The sequence below is a fragment of the Lepus europaeus genome, chromosome 7 (genome assembly GCF_033115175.1).
Source record: "Lepus europaeus isolate LE1 chromosome 7, mLepTim1.pri, whole genome shotgun sequence".
NCBI lineage: Eukaryota > Metazoa > Chordata > Mammalia > Lagomorpha > Leporidae > Lepus > Lepus europaeus.
Genome location: NC_084833.1, coordinates 66,630,233 through 66,653,905, shown reverse-complemented (window position 1 = coordinate 66,653,905; position 23,673 = coordinate 66,630,233). Strand labels below are relative to the sequence as shown.

The 23,673-nt window shown below is 42.2% G+C and overlaps 1 protein-coding gene across 4 annotated transcripts in view; it reads left to right on the top strand.

Moving 5' to 3' along the window:
• Positions 1-23,673, top strand: part of PAK1 (p21 (RAC1) activated kinase 1) — a 198,063-nt gene that overhangs the window by 158,595 nt on the left and 15,795 nt on the right. For all 4 annotated transcript variants that reach the window (XM_062196757.1, XM_062196758.1, XM_062196756.1 and 1 more), the window contains exons 8-11: positions 2,055-2,118; positions 9,045-9,093; positions 16,776-16,888; positions 23,175-23,292. In XM_062196757.1, the coding sequence (XP_062052741.1) occupies positions 2,055-2,118; positions 9,045-9,093; positions 16,776-16,888; positions 23,175-23,292 (344 nt within the window). The remainder of the gene's footprint in view (positions 1-2,054; positions 2,119-9,044; positions 9,094-16,775; positions 16,889-23,174; positions 23,293-23,673) is intronic.

Below are 23,673 nucleotides of genomic sequence, written 5' to 3'. Positions count from 1 at the left end.
TTTGTAGTTTTCTGAACCCTCACTGGGCTGTGGCTGGTCAAATACAGAGATGGTATTCCCCCTCTCTAAAGATCCCAGTTCTAAGCTTGGACCATGTGAATGGCTGACCATGCTTAGCACCTTAGCTACAAACCCTGCAGCACTTCCATTCCTGCCCCACCAGTCCATGTTGAATGCTGTTAGGGTGGGGATAATAGTAGAGAGGATGGGTAGATAGCTAATTTTGAGGGTAAGACCTCCCTTCACCCCACACATGGGTTATGAAGATGACAAGTATCTTTTTATCTTGTGAATAGTCTAGAATGTTCTGTTCCAAAATACCAGGGCCTGACTATATGTGGTAGAAAAGAGTGCTGTAATTGGTAATTGATGTTTGTCATTGAATAGGGAATGGCAGATCTGCCATCTTGGTTGTAGAAAAAGGGAAAAGAAACTAATGTATTGTGAACCAAATGTACCAAATCACAAGTAAGATTTTTTTTTCATTTAATTTTCATATTAACCCTGTGAAAACAGGCATTATGGTCTCTTTTCCAGTTACGGTGTTTGAGGCCCAGAGAAAATGAAAGTCTTGCCTGAAGTCATACAGCTAGAAAAATAACAGGGCTGAGGTTAGAACCCAAACTTGTGTTCCTGTAAGCAGAGTATACTGCCTGTTGCTGTCAGGTGGAAACTCCCATCTGACATACTTGAGCATCTCAAAATGGGAGTTTCTTAGGGCACCTTGTTTCCATAGTTCAGTGAACTGAAGAAGGATTGTATTAGAAGGAAGGACTAGGATGATCTTCAGACTTAGGAAGAATTACGTCACAAAGCTTTTGGATTTATTCACTGTACCTACTTACTGCTAAGAGTTTGATGTGACCATTTTGGCTAGCTCTGCAAACTAGCATTTCTTTCTGAAACCAAGGTTTCTGCTGTCTACATTAGCAGTTCTCTACTTCTCCCAAAAAACAATTTCACTCTTAAAAACTGTCCTTGCCTGGACTCCTTGTGCAATGATAAAGAAAAGCTACTCACCTAGTCATCTGTTACTCCTATATATTGTCTCATTCCCTAAATGAGTTTCTAAATAATGATTCTCAGAATTATGAAAAGCAGACTGGCCTGGGAGTTAGGATACTTGGGCTGAAGCTGCAACCCTGCCACTTTCTTGTCTTGGATAATTATTTTTCTTCTATGCTCTGAGTTTGCTTTTTTCTTATTTTAAATACCTGATTCATTTGTAAATACAATGAGAGAATACATGTGTAAAGTACCCTATCCTAGTGATTGGCATTAGTGGAAAGCACATTGGACTAAAACACTAAAAACCAGACTCCTAATCTTAGCTCTGACACCAATTTGCTGTGTGACCTTGGATAAATGTCTTCTCTGAGCCTCAATTCCCCTTCTCTAGCATGCAAATTATGAAAGCCAGCATGCCCTCTCCTATATCTGTGTCTTTGCACTTAAAGTATTCCCTGCTGTAAGCCTCTTTTTACTTTTTCTCTCTGGCTAACTTCTGCTTACCCTATAAAATTCAGCCCAGGTACCACACCAGCTTTGTGAAGCCTCTGCAGCCTGGTGGTTTTTGTAGTCATTATATATTTATTTATTTAGATACTTTTTCTACACCTTTGCAGTTACTATATTTTCATGGAACTTCATGCTTACTCTTCTGTCTCATGAGATTGAGCTCCTTGAGAGCATGGACTGCTTAACTGTGTCTTATTTATCTCTTTATTCCTAGCACTCAACAACTGGCTTGGTACATAGTAAATGAGTATATGAAAAGAGTAAATGTTTATTGAATGAATGAATTAAAAAGAGAATGAATGGCTTGTAGGCTATTAGAAATATAATAGATTATTTTGGATAATAGCAGTAAAAGAGATGCAATTTAAGATCGCAACCTATTGAGGGAGTGAACTAGGGAACATACCTAGTATGCTTTTAGGTATAATGGAGGTAGTTCTTTAATCATTGCTGATTTCAGGGATTGGGGGAACATGGGGCCTGTTTTGTATTTTGATCTGGGAGAAAGTGACTCATGGTCTCTGTTTCTTTCAAAGGAAGCATAGTGAGTGTGGGCGATCCTAAGAAGAAATATACTCGGTTTGAGAAGATTGGACAAGGGTTAGTAGGGGCATTTTCTTTCCTTGGAGAAATGAATTGTGTCTGCTAGCATTTATGTCTTTGCTTTTGTTCTGACTCTCATAAACCTTGTTCCTCTTTTCCTGCCTCATTCCTCACCCGTGTGGGGGCGTTATATTAGGCTGACTTCAGGTTTGGCAGAATTATGCATAATATGAGAGATATGCCATTAGCTGACCATGTTGCTAAAAATATCCCTGCAGTGATAGTAAGAGAACCACTTGTTTTCTTTGTCCCAAAACCAGCTTGCCAAATTACAACTCTGCTTTTCCAGAGAAATTTTGCTTGCCCTTACCAGCATTTATACAAAAGGAAAGACTTATAAATTAAAGATGCTTATGGTGGTGTAATGGGACTTATTTTTCTAGGTAGATGCCAGAATTCATGACTCCTACTCTCTGGTTCCTTCTCTGTTTCTTATAGTCTGCTCTCAGAAAACTGAACTTGGCAAAAATTAGCTGAATTCTTATTTTGTGTGAGCCATTGTTATTCAGACACAATGTACCTTCAAGGGCCTCAAATTGATAGAAAGAGATAACACAGGTAAACAAAGAATTATAATAGACTATGATGAATCTTTTAATGTGTTTGGCTAGTATTTTGAGCAAAAGAAGTCAGACATACAAGAGCATAATATACTCTATGATTCTTTTTATATGAAGTCCAAAAGCAGACAATACATAAGGGGGACTCAAAATATTTGTAGAAATGGGTATTATGAAAAATTATGCATGGTTTCAGCTTTTTTTGTATCAAAATTCATGTGCTCTTTTAATTCCATTTTTCTACAAACTGTGTGAAGTCCCCTTATATATATAGTAGTGGAACTTAGAATAGTGGTTGATTCTTGGAGGAAGATTTGAGTGGAGAAAGGCATGAGGGGACGCTCAGGGATGACCTTGGTGGTTAACACATAATGTAAGAAACTGCCGAGCTGTGTACTTAAAATTTGTGCACATTACTTTAGGCAAGATATATCTCTGTGTAAAAATGAAAACAAGATTTCTCTCTTTTTTTAAAGATTTATTTATTTGAAAGGCAGAGTTAGAGGCAAAGAGAGAGAGAGAAGTCTTCCATCATGGCCGCAATGATTGGACCTGTGCTGATTCGAAGCCAGGAGCCAAGAGCTTCTCCTGGGTCTCCCATGAGTGTGCAGGGGCCTGAGGACTTGGGCCATCTTTTACTGCTTTCCCAGGCACATTGGCAGGGAGCTGGATTGGAAGTGGAGCAGCTGGGACTCGAACTGGCACCCATAAGAGATGCTGGCCCTGCAGGCGGCAGCTTTACCCACTAGGCACAGTGCCAGCTGCCTGAAAACAAGATCTCTACAAACCTGCCAGAAGAGCTAAAATTAAAAAGAAATTGAAAAATATATAAAAAGCTTGGCATGTAAGTAGATTGTCAGTGTTAGTGAAGTGAAAGCATTATTACTAATGAAATCATTGACATTTTCTGTTTCAATTTTCTTTCTTATGCAACCAAGAACTTCTGAAAATAAGAAAGGCTTGCATAATATAGGGACGTTGTATTTGTACATAATTCTCCAGATTACATTTGTTATTTGCATCTATTGTTTAATTCTCAAAACAAATCTGGCTTTGGATGGATCTTATTTTTTCCTGGTTTCAATATTTTTCCTACTGAAGTACACTTTTGTGAGTCTAAACTGGTATAGAGTAGTTACCACCTTGACAGAAAATTCTTTTGCTCACCACAGAGTAATGTGGATGGCATTTCCTTTAGATTGTTAAATTGAGATATTAATGATGTAGTAGAAAGGTCCTTGGACAAGTATGGGCAAGATAAGTCCCTGCTCTGAACTTGAATTTCTTCATTTCTAAATTTAAGGAATTGGGGTTGCAGATTGAGGAACCTTCCCCTCTAAAACTTCTGACTTCAAAAAACATCACAGAAGTATAAGACCTCTAAGTTGACAACATCTGCAAAATGTTCTTTCCTTGTTTACTTGATCTCTTAGTGGTAGAGGAACAATGAAATATTTGTATGTACCTATGTTGTTTCAACATTTAATACTTTAAAAGATATAAATGCCACATGATATATTTTTTTTTAAGATTTATTTATTTGAAAGGCCGAGTTACAGAGAGAGTGAGTGAGAGATCTTCCATCTGCTAGTTCATTCCCCAAATAGCCACAACGGCTGGATCTGGACTGATCAGGAGCCAGGAGCTTCTTCAGGTCTCCTCTGTGGATACACGAACCCAAGGACTTAGGCCTTCTTGGGCTGCTTTTTGCAGGCCATTAGTAGGGAGCTGGATTGAAAGTGGGGCAGCTGAGAACCATCGCCCATATGGGATGCCGGCATCAGAAGGCAGTGGCTTTACCTGCTATGCCACAGCACCAGTTCCCACAATGTTATGAATTGATAACAGTACAATTTTTGCTGTTTTTTTTTTTTTTTTAAGAGATTAGTTAATTTATTTCAAAGGCTGAGAGAGAGAGAGAGACAGGCAGACAGACATCTTCCACCTGCTGGCTCATTCTCTAAATGGCTGCAACAGCTGATGCTGGGCCAGGCTGAAGCAGGAGCCAGGAACTCCACCTGGGTCTGCTACATGAATAGCAGAGGCCATCATTTGTCGCTTCTTAGACACATGAAGCAGGGAGTTGGTTCAGAAGTGGAGCAGATGGGACTTGAACTGGCACTCCAGTATGGGATGCCAGCGTTCCAGGTGGTGGCTTAACCTGTGCCACAACACCAGCCCTTGTTTGCCTTTCATTTTCCTGTTAAGATGTTAAAATTATTATTCATTTGAAACCGCAATTCGTATGTCTAATCATAATGTCTGTTCAAGGTAGAAGCAATCAGGTATTAAGTCAGTGATCCTGAGTAGCTGTCTAGTCCTTTTCAGTGATGGAGACTTAGTCCCCAAATGACCAGTCTCTGGAAGCTTAAGCTTTAAGAATAGTTCATGTAGGGGGACAGGGATAGGAAGATCGATACCAGCTTTGTGACAGGAGATGGCTAGAGGGTAGGTAGGGTGTTCTGGCAGTAAAGAAATAACTGGCAGTGCAAATAATCAAATCCACATTTGATAGCCCATATCTTTTTTTTATTTTTTATTTTATTTATTTTTTTTTTTTAATTTTTGACAGGCAGAGTGGACAGTGAGAGAGAGAGAGAGAGAGAGAGACAGAGAGAAAGGTCTTCCTTTGCCGTTGGTTCACCCTCCAATGGCCGCCGCGGTAGCGCGCTGCGGCCGGCGCACCGCGCTGTTCCGATGGCAGGAGCCAGGTGCTTCTCCTGGTCTCCCATGGGGTGCAGAGCCCAAACACTTGGGCCATCCTCCACTGCACTCCCTGGCCACAGCAGAGAGCTGGCCTGGAAGAGGGGCAACTGGGACAGGATCGGTGCCCCGACCGGGACTAGAACCCGGTGTGCCGGCGCCGCAAGGCGGAGGATTAGCCTGTTGAGCCACGGCGCCGGCCGATAGCCCATATCTTACGATCACAGTTTACAAGCATATAGTTAGGGCCTTAAGTAAAGAATAGTAGTAGGGAGCAAGTGACCATAATTCCTTGCTGAAAGACATTCTTCTTACAAATATCCTGAATTGATTTGATTTCTTCAAGAAGAATAATCTCAGGGTTTGCCTAAAATTCACTTTTGAAATAGACCAGAATTTGTTTTTTTAAGATCTATTTATTCCATTTGAAAGTCAGTTATAGCGAGAGAGGGAGAGACAAAGAGGGGCATCTTCCGTCTACTGGTTCACTCCCCAAATAGCCAAAATGACCAGAGGTAGGCCAGGCCAAAGCCAGGAGCCAGCAGCTTCATCTGGCTCTTCCACATGAGTACAAGGGCTCAGACATTTGGGCCAGCTTCTGTTGCTTTCCCAGGCACATAGCAGAGAGCTGGATGAGAAGTGGAGCAGCCAGGACTTGAACAGGTGCCTATATGGGTTGCCAGTGCTGCAGATGGCAGCTTAACTTGCTGTGACACAGTGCCAGTGCCCTGACCAAGATTTTAAACTTCTTCAAATTGCACCATATATATCTGATAAATTGCACCATATATATTTGACATATGGCTTATACATTTATGGATATATGTTGTAAATTACTCCCTTACAAAAATTCAGGATTAATTATTATAGTTATAAAATGAGGATTTTGGGGCCAGTGCTGTGGTGTAGTGGATGAAGCTGCTGCCTGCAGTGCTTTCATGTGGGCACCGGTTGAAGTTCCAGCTGCTCCACTTCCCATCCAGCTCTCTGCTGTGGCCTGGAAAAGCAGTTGATGGGCCCCTCACCCTGCCTTGTGTTTCACCCCAAAACCTTCCTGCGCCAGGCCTGGACCTTCCTGCAGCGCGAGGCTTTGGGGGCCCGCTGCGGACAGCCTTGTAGAAGCTCCCGGGTTGGAGGCAGGTGCCAGGCGGTGGAGGACGAGCCCGGAGGAACGCTGCGGACACCACCGGGCTCCTCCCCTGGGGCTGGGCCTGGGCTGGTGAACGTGACTGTGACCTCCAGGTTCTCTCCGAGAGGGGTTTCCGGATCTGCAGGTTACTGATGTCTGGGGCGGGACGATCCTTCATGCTAGGGGTTTGTGCTGTGCACCGTAAGCTGCTCGGGGCCACCCTCGGCCTCTACCCGCTGGGTGCAGGAGCTCCTGTCCCTGAGTCGTGCCGACAGACATCTGCAGACCCGGCCACACGTGCCTGGCGGACAAAACCGCCCCCTTGTGGGAACCACTGACCCGGAGGGATTTTTGCTACAAACGAGCCAGCGTCTTTCTTAGGGCAACGGAGCCCGAAGAGCTGGGATCTGTGAATTCTAAGTGACGTTTTGAAAATAGCTTATGTCCTCTGTATTGTGTGATTAATTCCTAAAAACGTGAATGTGAAGGTCCAAGTCCTTGGGCCCCTGCACCTGCGTGGGAGATCCAGAAGAAGCTCTCTACTAATGGCTTCAGATTGGCGCAGCTCTGGCTGCTGTGGCCATCTGAGGAGAGAACCAGTGAATGGGAGATCTCTCTCTCTCTCTCTCTCTCTCTCTCTCTCTCTCTCTCTGCCTCTCTGCCTCTCTCTAACTCTGCCTTTTAAATAAATGAGTAAATCTTTTAAAAAATAAAATTAAGATTTTAATTATTTTGAATTGACATGATTATTTTCCTAGCATCCCTCCCTGCATCTATAAGTGTGAAGATGTGTTTACATACATGCAGGCACATATGTATGTGTAGTGGGATTTTTCTTATCTTGAGGGTGGGGAAGAAGTAGTGGTTACTTCTAGTATCAGATTTTCTGGGAGCATATGTATTTGAAAAGGTGAAAACTAAAAGCCTGTTTCATAATACAAACTATAGAAAATAAAACCCACATGTCTTCTTGACAGGAAAAATGATTAAAAAACACTGTTTTAAAGTGTCTTGGGATCCTGTAATATCAGAGTGGGAAAGATACTTTGACATTATTTTAGATTCTTCAGTGTGTTTTTTCTTATGATTTGTAGTTTTTTAGTACTCATGGTTTTTAATGTAGATTTTAATGGCTTGAAAATGCATTACTGTTACAACTCAATGAATTTTCCAAAGGTGAAACACCCATGTCACAGTTCTCACATTAAGAAAGGGAACATTACTGACACTCCAGAAGTCCATATAAATACAAACATATAATAGGGCATCTTTTCCACCTCATTCTGAAATTCTCCCTAGTGCCCCTTTCCCCATCAACCCTGACCCCTCATTGGAAAAGTCACAAATCTAATCCCTCTCTCCCACCCAGGATAGGTTTTTAATCTCAACATTTTTAGAGTGAATACAGTATGCAGTTGTTTGATATATACTACAAAATCCTTAATTTTAAAAAGTTGCCAACTATCCAGATGTGAAAAGAATTTCACATTCTGGTATAAAGATGACACGTTTCCTGTATTATACCAAAATTAAAATTTACATGTTTTTAACATTGAGCAATGGGATAGAACAGAGTCCATGTAGAGAAGGTTAATAGCGACCTCATAGGATATCTTTACAATAGTGTATATAATGTGAATATTAAAATTTAAAGGATGAAAAACTATGTATATCTATATAAACTATCTTATTTTCATTTTTTGAGGCACATGATTTCTCCTATATTACTAGCAATTCATACATTAAACAGTTTAGAATGTGGAAGACCAAAGGATTTGGAAGCAAAAGACTTATTTAGTGGGGAACTTTCTAAGTCACAGGCATTTCTCTCCTTAGGATAAGTTGGCACATAATAAATGTCTGAATGAATAAATAAATTACATTAACAAAGATTTCTTCATGTGTAAATCAGATATAATACTCCCTTTGACACAAAACATAAGGAAAAAAAATGAATGAGTGAATGAATGGCAAAGTGTTTGTAAGACTCTAAGTTAAAATTATTTTAAAAATCACAAATCTGATCTTAACCCTGTTTGCAGATGAAGAGTTTGAAGGCACAAGAAATTAAAACAACTTGCCAAGGGTGGTGAAGGAGAGGAGAGGAGAGAAGCAAGCAGGAACAGGAAACTAGCACATATTGAACACCTGTTATATTTTAGGCACTTGGCTAAGTGCTTTACATAAACTAATTGATTCCAAATATTTTATATACTCTTGTGTTCACAAACGAGGAAACTGAAGTTCAGAGAAGTTAAATAACTTGTTCAAGATCATATAGCTGGTAGGTACTAGATAGAAATTCTAGATTGGAATTCAGGTCAGCTCACCTCTAGAGTCTGTATTTTCTTTACTACCACTACGGCTCTTCAAGTATGAGAGTGGGAGGGCTTCCGTGGGGAAGATTACTTTTGGTGTTATTGTTATTAACACTTACATAGTCAGATTGTGTGTAGAGCTGTATTTAACAACTACCATTTCTGTGACATTTGTGTTTTTTCCCCCCCCCCTCTGCCACACTTGTTGTTCAGTGCTTCAGGCACCGTATACACTGCAATGGATGTAGCCACAGGACAGGAGGTAAGTATCTACCAACTGTTTCTTTCTTCCATTCTATTGTTTGTTTTTATTTGGGGTCAAGTTTTAGTTCTTAGCTCATTTGGGGGCACTTCTGGTTTCTTACTATACCAGACTATAACCAAATACTGGACCAATAGATTTTGGAGAATTTACTGCAGCAATAATATAGAGAATATATTTAAGGAGGTTAAGAGTGGACTGAGTAAGTCAGGAGGTTACTGTATAATTCCGGGTGAGAGATGATAGTTTTGACTAAGTTAGTAGCATAGTATTGATGGACAGAAGTGGATAGATTTGAGAAATACTTAACAGGTAGATTTTAAAATACAAATTTTTAAATGTACTGCGTTTATTTGAAAGGCAGGTAGATAGAGACCAAGAGAGATCTCCCATCACTGGATCACTTCACAAATGCCCAGAATAGCCAGGATTGGGCCGGGCGGAAGCCAGGAGCAAGGAACTCCAGCCAGTTCTCCCACATGGTTGGCAAGGACCTAAGTATTCTAGCCATCACTTGCTGCTTTCTGGAGTGTAAACTAGCAGGAAACTAGGATCAGGAGTGGAGCTGAGACTTGAATTCAGGGACTTCAATATGGAATGCTGGCCCAAGTGGCAACTTAACCATTGTGCCATATTCATGTCTAAAGTAGATTTCATGTGATTTGGTAATAGACCTAATGTGAAGATGATTTGCAAGTTTTATTCAAGGAGAAAAGAAAAAATGGAGGTAAATCTGAAGTAGTTGGATACTGCCTTAGAGACCTTCTTATAAAATTGCCTAGTAGATAATTAGTTCTATAAATTTGAAGAGAAATCTGATATAGAACAGATTTACGTAAACTTAGGTTTCTTGATTCCCAAGCTAGTGATCTTGCCACTCTTCTTTGCCCTAGGCGCCATTGGACATTGAAATCCTTGTTTATTTAGAGGACCTCTTTGTCACTCATTTCGTTAGTGCAGGAGAATTTGTGTCTTATTGCTAAAGCTTGTTGATCCGGGCTGGCACTGTGGTCTGGCACGTGATGCTGCCATTTGTGACACACCGATTCAGCCCTTGGCACTCTGCTTGCAATCCAGTTCCCTGCTAAGGTGCTTGGGAAGGCAGCTGAAGATGGCCCAAGTACTTGGACCACTGCCATCCATGTGGGAGACTTAGAAGAAGCTGTTGTCTGGCCCAGCACTAGCCATTGTGACCATCTGAGGAATGAATCCTTGGGCCCCTCCACCTAAATGGGGGACCCAGAGAAACTCCTTGCTCTTGGCTTCAGATTGGCCCCGCTCTGACTGTTGTGGCCATTTGGGGAGTGAACCAGCGGATAGAAGATTTCTTCTCTCTCTCTCTCTCTCTCTCTCTCTCTCTCTCTCTCTCTCTGTCCCTCTGCATCTCTGTAACTCTGCCTTTCAAAATAAAATAAATAAATCTTAAAAAAATAAATAAAAAAGAAAAGAAAGAAAACTGAGGCTGGTATTGTGGCACAGTGGATAAGCTGCTGCCAGTGATGCCAGAACTCTGGTTCTAATTCCATCTGCTACAGTTCCAATCCAACTCCCTGCTAATATACCTGGGAAACCAGTGGAAGATGAGCGAAGTGCTTGGGGCCCTGCCATCCACGTAGGAAACCTGGATGGAGTTCCAGTCTCCTAGGTTCTGATTGGCTCAGCCCCAGCCATTGTGACCATTTGCAGAGTGAACCAGTGGATGAAAGATATCTCTCTATCTTCCTGTCTCTTTCTCTCTCAATGTAATTCTGCCTTCCACGTAAGTAAATAAATCTTTTACAAAAAAATTGAAGACAATGAGGCACTGATCCAAGATCTTGTGTCTAGTGAAGGAAAGCCATGAAGGGAATGTAAAGTGCTTGGCATTGCCTTGAATTCTGCTGTTAACTGCAGAGCAGTGATGTTGGCAGAGCTGTGGATGGAGTTCCCTAGGGAAAGTTCTTAATTCAGAGTACTGGCACCTCCTCGTCCAGTGAAAATAGAGTTGGATTTCTCTGAGGGAGGCTTCCGGAACCTTGCTTGTAAATTTGTGGTGGTTACAACCCTCTGATATCCTGAGAAGTCAGAGTTATTAGGAATAGCACATATTTCACTGGGTTCCTAAGAGTCAAATACTGACGCTCCAGCTAGGGTAAGTCAACTTTTTATATCACCATTATAGTTGAAGGTTTATTCATTGTTCTTTGAGGTGAGAGTCTGAAGATGCAGATGCTTACCTTTAGCTCCTTATCAATCTTAACAAGTCATTTGACCTCTCTGAACCTGGCTTTTATTTACTTATAGAATGTGCATGATGATATGTACTGTATATATCATATGTGCCGTACATACAGTACATATGTACTGTACAGAAGTGTTGGAAGAATTCACTAAAACAATGCATGTGGCATCATAAACTTTTATTTTTTTTTGACAGGCAGAGTGGACAGTGAGAGAGAGAGACAGAGAGAAAGGTCTTCCTTTTGCCGTTGATTCACCCTCCAATGGCCACTGCGCTGCGGCCGGCGCACCGTGCTGATCTGAATGCAGGAGCCAGGTGCTTCTCCTGGTCTCCCATGGGGTGCAGGGCCCAAGGACTTGGGCCATCCTCCTCTGCACTCCCGGGCCACAGCAGAGAGCTGAACAGGAAGAGGGGCAACCGGGACAGAATCCGGCGCCCCGACTAGGGCTAGAACCCAGTGTGCCAGCGCCGCAAGGCGGAGAATTAGCCTATTGAGCCGCAGCGCTGGCCATGGAATCATAAACTTTTAAAAACTGCATATTTATTCATTTAACTCACATACATATTTATTTATTCCACAAAACATTTACTGAGCATTTTCTTGATGCTGAACCTGCATTAAGAACATGTGAAAGATTCAGTCTCCTGCAAGCTCTGGGACATTAAAATCATAACAAAATATAAGAGATCATAACATCCACTTTGTGCACATAAAAGTCTTAGAGTGCTCACAGGAATCTTCCATAAAGTAAAAATAATGGTAAGGAAGGAAAGATAGTATTAGCATGCCAATTTTAAAGATGATAAATTTGTTGCAGAGACAAGAAAGAGATAGTAATCCTAAAAAGAAAGCCTATGAGGTAGATGGTATGGTTTCCTTTTTTATGGATGAAGAATTTGAGGCTTAAGGAAATGTAAGAAGCTTTTTTGTAGGGTTGTACTCTCAGTGAACAGCAGGGAGTGGGCTAGAATCTTTGACTCCCAATTCTGTGTGTTCTAGACTAGCAAGCCACAGCAGAGTTGAGATTAGGCCCCCAGGCACCCCTTGTCATGATTTTGGCCTCAAAAACCATACATCCCTTGATGCGAAGCAGGCAGGTGATAGGAGGTTCTTGGAAAGCAAGGAGGCAGGCTGCATCTGTGAGGTGCTGGCCACAGAAGAAACTCAACTTCATTGTGTGCCTTCCTTGTGGTTATAAAACTATGAATGGAAGTGAGTGCATTAGGCTAATACAATGTGGTGAGGAAGGGCTCGTTTCCTGCCCAGGGAGTATAAATCATGCGTGCAGCTGGCAGGATGCTCTCATTCTCCGTGGGTGAGTGCTCACTGGGGTGTTTTCCAGCTGGGAAGAGCTGGGTTGTCTGTCACATATAGGAAGATTAGTGTGTTAGTGATGGAAAGACTTCCAGTTACATATCCAACAATCATTTTTTAAGCTTGTTTTGAGAAGAAATGTATATAATAGAACAGATTGGAAAAATCTTTGAGATTGTATAAATGTATGGGCATTGGTTATAACGTTGGGTGATATTCTTATTAGTCTTAGCCTCGCACTTGGCTCTGTGGCGCAATGGATAGCGCATTGGACTTCTAGTCTTAGCTTTTTCCTTACCTGAAAATACGATCATGATTTTCACTTTGTAGGGTTGTTGTTAGGTTTTACTGAGATAGTATAAGTAGAGTACTTAGCGCAGAGCTTGGCACACAGAAGGCACTCAGTAAACAATAGTGTTGGAGGGCAGCTGGTTGTTGCTGTTTTTTCTGCCACTACTGTTGTCATTCATCTTTTTTTAAAGATCTGTTTATGTATTTGAAAGGCAGAGTTATAAAGAGAAAGAGAGACAGAGATCTTCCGTCCCCTGGTTCACTCCCCAAAAGGCCACAATAGACAGGGCAAGGGTATGTCAAATCCAGGAACCAGGAGTTTTATCTGTGTCTCCCATGTTGTACGTACTTGGACCATCTTCCTCTGCTTTTCCCAGGCACATTAGCAGGGATCTGGATCTGAAGTGGAGCAACTGAGCATTGAATGAACGCTCTTTTGGGATGTTGGTGTTGCAGGGGGTGGCTTAATCCACTATGCCACAAGGCAGGACCCATTGTCATTCTTACTAATCTGTGCCTGGTACTTTTTTTCTTTTTAAAGATTTTTTTTTTTTTTTTTTTTTTTTTAGTTATTTGAAAGGCAGAGTTAGGAAGAGAGATAGAGAGAGATCTTCCTTCCATTGGTTCACTCTCCAAATGGCCACAATGGCACAGCTGAGTCAGGCTGTAATGGAGCCTGGAGCACTTGGGCCATCTTCTACTGCTTTTCCCAGGCCACTGTCAGGGAGCTGGATTGGAAGTGGAGCAGCTGGGACTCCAACTGTCACCCGTATGGGATGCCAGCATCACAAGTGGAGGCTTAACGTGTTACATCACAATGCCAGCTCCACCTGGTATTTGTTGAATGTTATTTTTACTATTTCTGTTGTTTTCTTTCTTTAGTTTGCATATTTTTACTTTATAAGTGAGTAACACATTGGCCCCAATCTCACTTAATACTCAAAACAATTCTTAGGTGAGGGGGAGTCATGTTGAGATTATCCTCATGTACTTATGAAAAGATTAAGGCTCGGGGCTGGTGCTATGGCTTACTCTGCCTGTGGCACCAGCATTCCATATGGGCGCTGGTTTGAATCCTGGTTTGAGTCCCAGCTACTCCACTTCTTTTTTTTTTCCCCCACTTCTGGTCCAGCTCTCTGCAATGGCCTGGGAAAGCAGTAGAAGATGGCCCAAGTCCTTGGGCCCTTATACCTGCGTGGGTGTCCTGGAGGAAGCTCCTGGCTTCCGATTGTCCCGCTCTGGCTGTTGTGGCCATTTAGAGAGTGAACCAGAAGATGGAAGACCATTGTCTCTGTCTTTCCTTCTCTCTGTCTGTAACTCTATTTCTCAAATGAATAAATAAAATCTAAAAAAAAAAAAAAAAAAAAGATTAAGGCTCAGAGAGTTTCTGTTTGGTCAAAGTCAGTCATTGACATTCATACCTAGAGCTTAGGTCCTCAGAGTTCAAGCCCAGTTGTTTTTCTGTTATAGGAGCGCTGTGCTTTAGCCTGATTACAGGTGAAGGACATTTAGCCTGGGCCATAGGTATTCTGCCCCAGCCTCTTTGTTAACCTTTCCTCCAGTGTGGCCCAAGGAGCTTCAAAGGCCTTCTGGCGCCAGTCATTTAATATGAATTATAAGGACTTGCTATAATGTCTTTAGACATTTTATGCACTAGGAAAGAAAAGCTAATCCTTAACTGTTACAGAAAACTGCAACCAGATCAGAAGCTGAACTAATAGGAAACTCACTCCAGAGCAATATTTCCCCACCTGTGATAGGGAGTGGACATGACTGTGATGTTTAAAAGAATAATTTCTCTTCTTAATGGTGAACTGCATCTCTGCAGAAGACTGCCAATAATAACTGACTCGAGGAAATACTAGTCAAGAGTTTTTCCCACAAAAACTTGAATCATTTGTTCCTTTATTCTTTTTTATTTTTTATTTATTTTTTATTTATTTTTTGACAGGCAGAGTGGACAGTGAGATAGAGAGAGACAGAGAGAAAGGTCTTCCTTTTGCTGTTGGTTTACCCTCCAATGGCCGCCAAGGCCGGCGTGTTGCGGCCGGCGCATCGCACTGATCCACAGCCAGGAGCCAGGTGCTTCTCCTGGTCTCTCATGGGGTGCAGGGCCCAAGCACTTGGGCCATATTCCACTGCACTCCCGGGCCAGAGCAGAGAGCTGGACTGGAAGAGGGGCAACCAGGACAGAATCTGGCGCCCCGATCGGGACTAGAACCCGGTGTGCCGGTGCCGCAGGCGGAGGATTAGCCTATTGAGCCGTGGCGCTGGCCCTTTTTTATTAAGATTTATATCTTTGTTTGAAAGTTAGAGTTACAAAGAAGTAGGGAGAGGCAAAGAGAGAGAGAGAGGAGAGAGAGAGAGAGAGCTAGCTTCCACCTGCTGGCTCACTCCCTAGATGGCTGCAGTGGCCAGGGCTGGGCCAGGCCAAAGCTAGGAGCTTCTTCCTGGTCTCACACATGGGTGACAGGGGCCCAAGCACTTGGGCCATTTTCCACTTGTTTTCCCAGGCCATTAGCAGGAAGCTGTATTGGAATTGGAGCAGCTGGGCACAAACCAGCATCCATATGGGATGCTGGCATTGCAGACTGCAGCTTTACTTGCTATGTCACAATAAGAGTCCCTCTTTATGCTTCTTGATGCTTCTGGAAAGACAGTTTAATTCTAGTAGATGTTCTTGTACTTGTCCACTACACAAGAAGAAGGGAAAATAACTCTAGAGAATGAATACCTAGCAAACAATTCAAAATATATTCCTATGGGACACAGTAGCCTATGGCTGATATTTGTTGTTTGAAACCAAATTATTTACCAACCCACTGACTTTTCTTTCTCTTTCCTACTTTCCTCTAACATTGTTGATCAGAACTGTGTTCAGTCCGTATGTTTGGCACCGGGGATTTTGGTTTTCAATGAAGCTTTCAAACATTGAGATACATATGTACACATGTGCATACACACACCCAGCCAATCTTCATATAAGACAGCATGTTGTCTGTGAGAGAGGTGTAAATATGATCTTTATAGAGCCTTAAGGAAGGAGAAAAGCATATTTGGTTTGAGAATACAAATCTGATGCAAAAAAGTTGCTTGTGAATATGTAGAAATGATGCAGAATATTCCACATGGAAAGACTCTGACTAAGGGTAGGGAAACATAGAGGATACGAGGGAACACAGTGGGAAATAAGCAAAGTTCAGATCATGCGAACTTTAAGTATTGGACTAAGGAATATCGATAGGCAATCAGATGCAATTTATGTTTTTGAAGAAGGAAACAAATTGCCACAATGTACTGTGGGGAAAATTAATCTGTCTACATGTATAGGATAAGGTAAGTGAAATAAAATAACAAATTTGAGAACACGTTACATAAGAGAAACGGATGCAATGCCTTTGAAACTAAACTATAGCTTATATTTGTATTATGTAATTTGTAATTATGTCTATAGACAAAGTTTTTTCAAGATCTTTTTCACACATAAACATGGGTATCTTAGTTGCTTTTTCACAAGTGTTTTTCTGTATCAAAGTTTGATCCTTAAATTTTAGCATGTGTAACCTGGAGGTCTCATTAAAACATAATAAACATAAGAGTTTCTGATTTAGTAGGTTTTAGATGGGGCCTGAAAATATTTATTTCCAGTGAGTTCCCAGGTGATGTTGTTGTTGCTGGTTTGAGGACTTCACTTTTACAATCACCTGCCTACACTGATAAATTGTGAACTTCCCAAGAACTAAGACTATATAGTATTCATCTTCATTTCCTTAGTTCTTAGGGTTCTGGTGCTTAGTGGGTACTCAGCAAATGTTAAATGACTCTGGTTGCACATTCATTGTACTCTGATTTCAGGTGGCCATTAAGCAGATGAACCTGCAGCAGCAGCCAAAGAAAGAGCTGATTATTAATGAGATCCTGGTCATGAGGGAAAACAAGAACCCAAATATTGTGAACTACTTGGACAGGTATGTAACGGTGGGTCCTGTCAGGAGGATAGAGCATTAGGGGATGATGGGTGGCAGAGCTGTCAGAGGAGGTGAAAATACCAGCATTCAAGACTGCCTCCATTTAAGAGTCTTATGATGCCAAGCTCCCTGAATCCAGCCCTGTATAAGGCCGGGCACTTCAGATTACTTTAAAATCCTTCCTAGGCTAAGCTGAACCCTACCCTGTAGTTTCTTACAGTTGATCCTGTTACTGTTTTTTTCTACCTCGGGAGCCTTTCAACTGAACAACCTGATAACCAGATCAAATATCCAGGTGCTTAACTCATTCCATATCCCAAACCTTTCCTTTATCATGCTCAACCTCCTGAATTACTTATCAATTGTCTGTAACCTCATAAAATGTGATGCTCAGTAGATGTTTCATTTGAAATCTGACCACAGTGGAGAGAGTGGGATTCTTCTTCCTTTTCCCAAAGTCAATACATTTTTTTTTTTTTTTTTTGGACAGGCAGAGTTAGGCAGTGAGAGACAGAGACAGAGAGAATGGTCTTCCTTTTCCACCGGTTCACCTCCCAGATGGCCGCTGCAGCCAGCTTGCTGCGCCGATCCGAAGCCAGGAGCCAGGTGCTCCCTCCTGGTCTTCCATGTGGGTGCAGGGCACAAGGACTTGGGCCATCCTCCACTGCCTTCCCGGGCCATAGCAGAGAATTGGACTGGAAGAGGAGCCTCCGGGACTAGAACCTTGGGTGCCGGTGCCGCAGGCGGAGGATTAACCAAGTGAGCCACAGCGCCAGCCTCAATACATTTTTTAAACATTTTTTTAAAAGAGTTACCTTGGCTGGCGCCGCAGCTCAATAGGCTAATCCTCCACCTTGCAGCGCCGGCACACGGGGTTCTAGTCCCGGTCGGGGCGCCGGATTCTGTCCCAGTTGCCCCTCTTCCAGGCCAGCTCTCTGCTGTGGCCAGGGAGTGCAGTGGAGAATGGCCCAAGTGCTTGGGCCCTGAACCCCATGGGAGACCAGGAGAAGCACCTGGCTCCTGCCTTCGGATCAGCGCAGTGCGCCGGCCTCAGCAGCTATTAGAGGGTGAACCAACGGCAAAAGGAAGACCTTTCTCTCTGTCTCTCTCTCTCACTGTCCACTCTGCTTGTCAAAAAAAAAAAAAAGAGTTATCTTATTTATTTGAAAGACAAAGTTCACAGAGAGAGGTAGAGAGAGAGAGACAGAGAGAGAGAGAGGTCATCTATCCACTGGTTCACTCCTCAGATGGCCTCAACTGCCAGAGTTGAGCCAATCCAAATCCAGGAGCCAGGAGCTTCCTATGGGTCTCCCATGTGGGTGCAAGTTCCCAAGAACTTGGGCCATCCTCTGCTGCTTTCCCAGGAGCATTAGCAGGGAGCTGGATCAGAAGTGGGGCAGCCAGTACTCGAATTGGTGCCCATATGGGATGCTGGCACTGTAGGCCAGGGCTTTAAGCTGCTGCACCATAGCACTGACCCTATCAACACATTTTTTTAAAAAGACTTATTTCTTAGTTTATTTGAAAGGCAGAGAGACAGAGAGACAGAGAGACATAGACAGAGTGCGAGTGATCTTCCATTGCTTGTTCATTCTCTAAATGGCCACAATAGCCAGGACTGGGCCAGACTGAACACAGTAGCCAGGAACTGCATCCTGGCCTCCTACATGGGTAGCAAGGGCTTAAGTACTTGGGCCGTCATCCACTGCCTTCCCAGCAGGAAGCTGGATGGGAAGCAGAGCAGCTTAAACTTGCTCTGTGATATGGGATGTCAGCATCACAAGTTGTGACTTAACCTGTTGTAACACAGCACTGGCCCCAACTCAACAGAATTTAATGATTCATTCTTGTTTTGGTTTTTAGGATTTCTATTTCATTTGTGACTCCTAGTAAGTTTGTGGTCAGCTAAAAATCTCTGATCTTATTTACATAGTTTTGCATTTAACTGGAACTGCAGAATGTTTTAGCTGTATTTATCAGCTCCTGTTTTATCACGACTCATTATTCCAGTCTGCCAAAATTGTTTCTTCCGTGTAGTCACAGTGGCTGTAGGTAACCTTTCTGTTGTGCTTTACTCTGTACCAGCTTTCATGAATCGTATCTCATTGTGAGGTAGGGTTTATTCATATTTTACAGATGAAGAAACTGAGGTTCACATATGTTAATTACTAGTCCAAAACCAGTAAGTCAGTAAGTAGCAAACCAGTGTCTTGAGTTTCAATATTCCTAGCACCAACATCCATACCCTTTCTGTCATATCATGCTGTTTTCTCAATACCTGAAAAAAAAAATTAAGCTACTTGCCCAGGTTTCAGAGATGTCATAGGTAAAGGTGATAGTGGAAAAAATGTTGGACTCTTTATTACTATTTTGCATTACCAGTTAACTGTCCCTATTGTTGGTAGATTTCAAAAGGGTACTCTCTGGTTCTATATCTAAGACATTGGTAATTTTCAGGTTTCTTTAAAAAAAGGAAGGGAGTTTTGACCTTCCCAATGCATTATGTTGGTAGCTATAGAGAATAAGCTGTTCTTTTTAGAGGTGGTTTTCTCCCTCCTTGGGGGTCCTGAGTGGCAGTGAAGAATCCTCTGAATGTTTTTTTTTTAAGAAAACTTTTATTTAATAAATATAAATTTCATAGATACAGCTTTTGGAATATAGTGGCTTTTTCCCTCCATAACGATTCCTCCCACCTGCAAACCATCTCATCTCCTACTCCCTCTCCTACCCCATTCTTCATCAAGATTCATTTTTAATTATCTTTATATACAGAAGATCAACTTAGTATATACTAAGTAAAGATTTCAACAGTTTGCACCCACACAGACACACAAAGTATAAATTACTGTTTGAAGACTAGTTTTACCGTTAATTCTCATAGTACAATACATTAAGGACAGAGATCCTGCATGGGGAGTAAGTGCACAGTGACTTCTGTTGTTGATTTAACAATTGACACTCTTACTTATGGCGTCACTGATCACCCGAGGCTCTTGTCATGCACTGCCAAGGCTATGTAAGCCTCTTGAGTTCACAAATTCCGACCTTATTTAGACAAGTCCATGATCAAAGTGGAAGTTCTCTCCTCCTTTCAGAGAAAGGTACCTCCTTCTTTGATGGCCCTTTCTTTCCACTAGGATCTCACTCACAGAGATCTTTCATTTAGGTCATTTTTTGCCAGAGTGTCTTGGCTTTCCATGCCTGAGAAACTCATGGGCTTTTTTTTTTGCCAGATTTGAATGCCTTATGGGCTGATTCTGAGGCCAGAGTGCTGTGTAGGCCATCTGCCATTCTGTGAGTCTGCTTTGTATCCCACTTCTCATGTTGGATCATTCTCTCCTTTTTAATTCTGTCAATTATTATTAGCAGATACTGGTCTTATTTATATGATGTTTGACATTTAATCCTATCTTTATGATCAATTATGAACTTAAACTGATCACTTTAACTAGTAAGATGGCTTTGGTACCTGCCAACTTAATGGGATTTGGAGTCCCATGGCAGGTTTTTAGCCTTACCATTAGAGGTAAGTCCAAGTGAGCATATGCCAAACTGTACATCTCCTCCCTCTCTTATTCCCACTCTTATTTTTAACAGGGATCAATTTTCAGTTGAATTTAAACACCTAAGAATAATTGTGTGTTGATTAAAGAGTTCAACCAGTGGTATTAAGTAGAAAAAGAAAATGCTAAAAAGAATAAAATAGTAAGCTGTTCCTCGACAGTCAGGACAAGGGCTGATCAAGTCATTGTTTCTCATAGTGTCAATTTTACCTCTACACATTCCTTTTAGGTGCTCAGTTCTGAATGTTTTTGAACAGCTTCCCAACTTGTTTAAGAACTTAGTACATAGAGAACAAAGCTTGCAAATCAACCGAAAGTGATGGAGTAGTAGATTTTGGTCCAGGACAGGTAAAATGAAAGCTGTGAAGCGTGTGGCCTGTGTCATAGGACAGTGAGTGCCCTATCAGTGGAGGCATCTAAACAGTAAAAAGCAGAGCCATGTTGTTGAAGGAATTAAATGTTAAAAGATTTAAAGGCCGGCGCCGTGGCTCAACAGGCTAATCCTCCACCTTGCAGCACCGGCACACCGGGTTCTAGTCCCGGTCGGGGCACCGATCCTGTCCCGGTTGCCCCTCTTCCAGGCCAGCTCTCTGCTGTGGCCAGGGAGTGCAGTGGAGGATGGCCCAAGTGTTTGGGCTCTGCACCCATGGGAGACCAGGATAAGCACCTGGCTCCTGCCATCGGAACAGCGCGGTGCGCCGGCCGCAGCGCACTACTGCGGCGGCCATTGGAGGGTGAACCAACGGCAAAAGGAAGACCTTTCTCTCTGTCTCTCTCTCTCACTGTCCACTCTGCCTGTCAAAAAAAAAAAAAAAAAAAAAAAAAGATTTAAAGATTTGATTGTTGGTCATACCTGAACTGATATTTCTAGAGGTTTATGTTATATAATGAGAAGTAAATAAGGCTCAGGGTTTGCCCTCAGCCTCTCTTTTGGTCCATGATTTTGTACATTTAGGCCACTATAATAGAATTCTAGAGGCTGGGTAGCTTACAAACAACACACATTTATTTCTCACAGTTCTAGAAGCTGGGTAGTCCACAAGATCAAGGTCCCGACAGATTTGTATCTGCTGCTGGCACACTTTCTGTTTCATAGATGGTGTCTTCTTGCTGTGTCCTCACATGATAGAAGGGGCAAGCAAGGCAACTCTCTTGTGGCCTGTTTTATAAGGTTCTGGTCTGATGATCTAACCATCTCCCAAAGGCCCCACCTCCCCTAAGATTATCACATCAGTGATTAGGTTTTCGACCTGTAAATTGTGGAGGACACATTCAGACCACAGCAGTCTAAATCCCCATAGTCTTCTCTTTCAAAAGAGATTGTTGAAAAAAGACGCAGTCTGCAATGGTTATTCTTCATTGATATTAAAAAGTTAAAAGCCTTTTAATTACAAAGAATTCTAGGTTTTATGGAAAGAGCACTTGATTAGTAGTCAAGAGAATAGAATTCTAATCTTACCCTTTGCTTAAAGCTGTTTGTTAAATCTTTCAACAGTCTGCTTGTCTGCACAGCAGTAGATCCAGTCTCGGGGAGAAGATGACATACCACACAGCTCAAGCCAATCCAAAAAATGTCTTTTCGAACCTAGCTGCTTTTTTTTAAATATATATTTTTTTAATTTTAAAGGTCAGAGTCACAGAAAGCAGTAGGGAAAGACAGAGAGAAGATCTTCTGCCCACTGATTCACTTCCCAGATGGCTGTAACCAGCCAGGAGTGGGGTAGGCTGAAGCTAGAAGGCAGGCACTTTTTCCGGGCTCCCGTATGGGTGGCAGGGACCCAAACACCTAGGCCATCTTTCACTACTTTTCCCAGACCATTAACAGGGAGCTGGGTAGGAAGTGGAGCAACCAGGAGAAGAACTGGTGCCCATATGGGATGCTGACATCACGGGTGGCAGTTTTACCCACTATGCCACAATGTTGCCCCTACCAATCTACTTTCTTTATCCAAGGCTAGCAGAGGAGGGCTCTGGGATAGTCTGGTTTTTGTTTGTTATTCTACAGGTGAGAAAACACTGACCAGACAGGCCAAGTGATCTTTTCATTTATTGCGTGACAGAGCTGAGTGATCAACCTCCTCACATCAGTGCATAATCTCTCCTGAGATACATTACTAAACAACAGCCTGGGCTTACCAGAAGAGGTTAAAATCATGAACCTCGAAGTGGAGGTCATTGCCAGCATAATGACTATGTGTACAACACTTTACAGCTTTTAAAGCAATTTTATAACCATTACTTTATTTAATATTCACAGTTATCTGTTATTTTTACTCATTGATGTATCGCTATCTGCTGTGCTAGACTCTGTGGGTAGTTTTTAACAAAAACCAACACTTGACCTCATGGATTGCAGATCCAGTAGAGCTCTCGGAAGTTTAGAAGGCTCTCTCTTATGTTGGGAACATGGACTCCGACCCCAGCCTTGTCAAATGTTTGAATTCTCCCTGTTTGGCTGCTTCTCGAGTGTGGGAATCCTGCTGGTCCTTTTAATTTTAGAAAGGATTCCTTTGTGCTGTGGTGAAATATGTTTATTGTATCTTTAACCCAGTCATCTTAGTTCTGGCCTTTGGGGCTCCACAGAGCACGTATACTTGTTTTTTCCAGGAACCCTCTACTCTTCCAGAGCCGACTGAGATGCAGTTTTATGCTGTGAACATACTTCGGCTTTGAAACTCTATACTCTAACTCTTCTTTGTTGCTCTTTATTTGTACTTTTGTAGTTATCTTGTGGGGGATGAGCTGTGGGTCGTCATGGAATACTTGGCTGGAGGCTCCTTGACAGATGTGGTGACAGAAACCTGTATGGATGAAGGCCAGATTGCAGCTGTGTGCCGTGAGGTAAGGCCAAGAGCCAAGCAACCTTGCGCAGGAAGTGGCCTTTATATCCCTGTCTCCTGAAGTTCCACACCAGTGGAACTCATCCTTGCTCTGTGAAGTGGGAGAAATAAGTACTGACAATCCCTCCATTCCTGAATTAAGTCTGTACTTTACAGTTTCTTTCACCATTACTTTTTCCTTAAATATAACTTTATTCTGCTCATTGTAGAAAATGAGAAGTTTCCAGAAAGTATATATTTTAAAAAATCACCCATAATTTCCATCATTGAAGGTAACTGCTATAAACACGCTATAACGTTTTCCTTTCTATTTTATATGAATATATATTTTTGCCTTCTTTTCCTGCTTTATGTGCTGTGGAGGAGGTAAAAACAGAGTAAG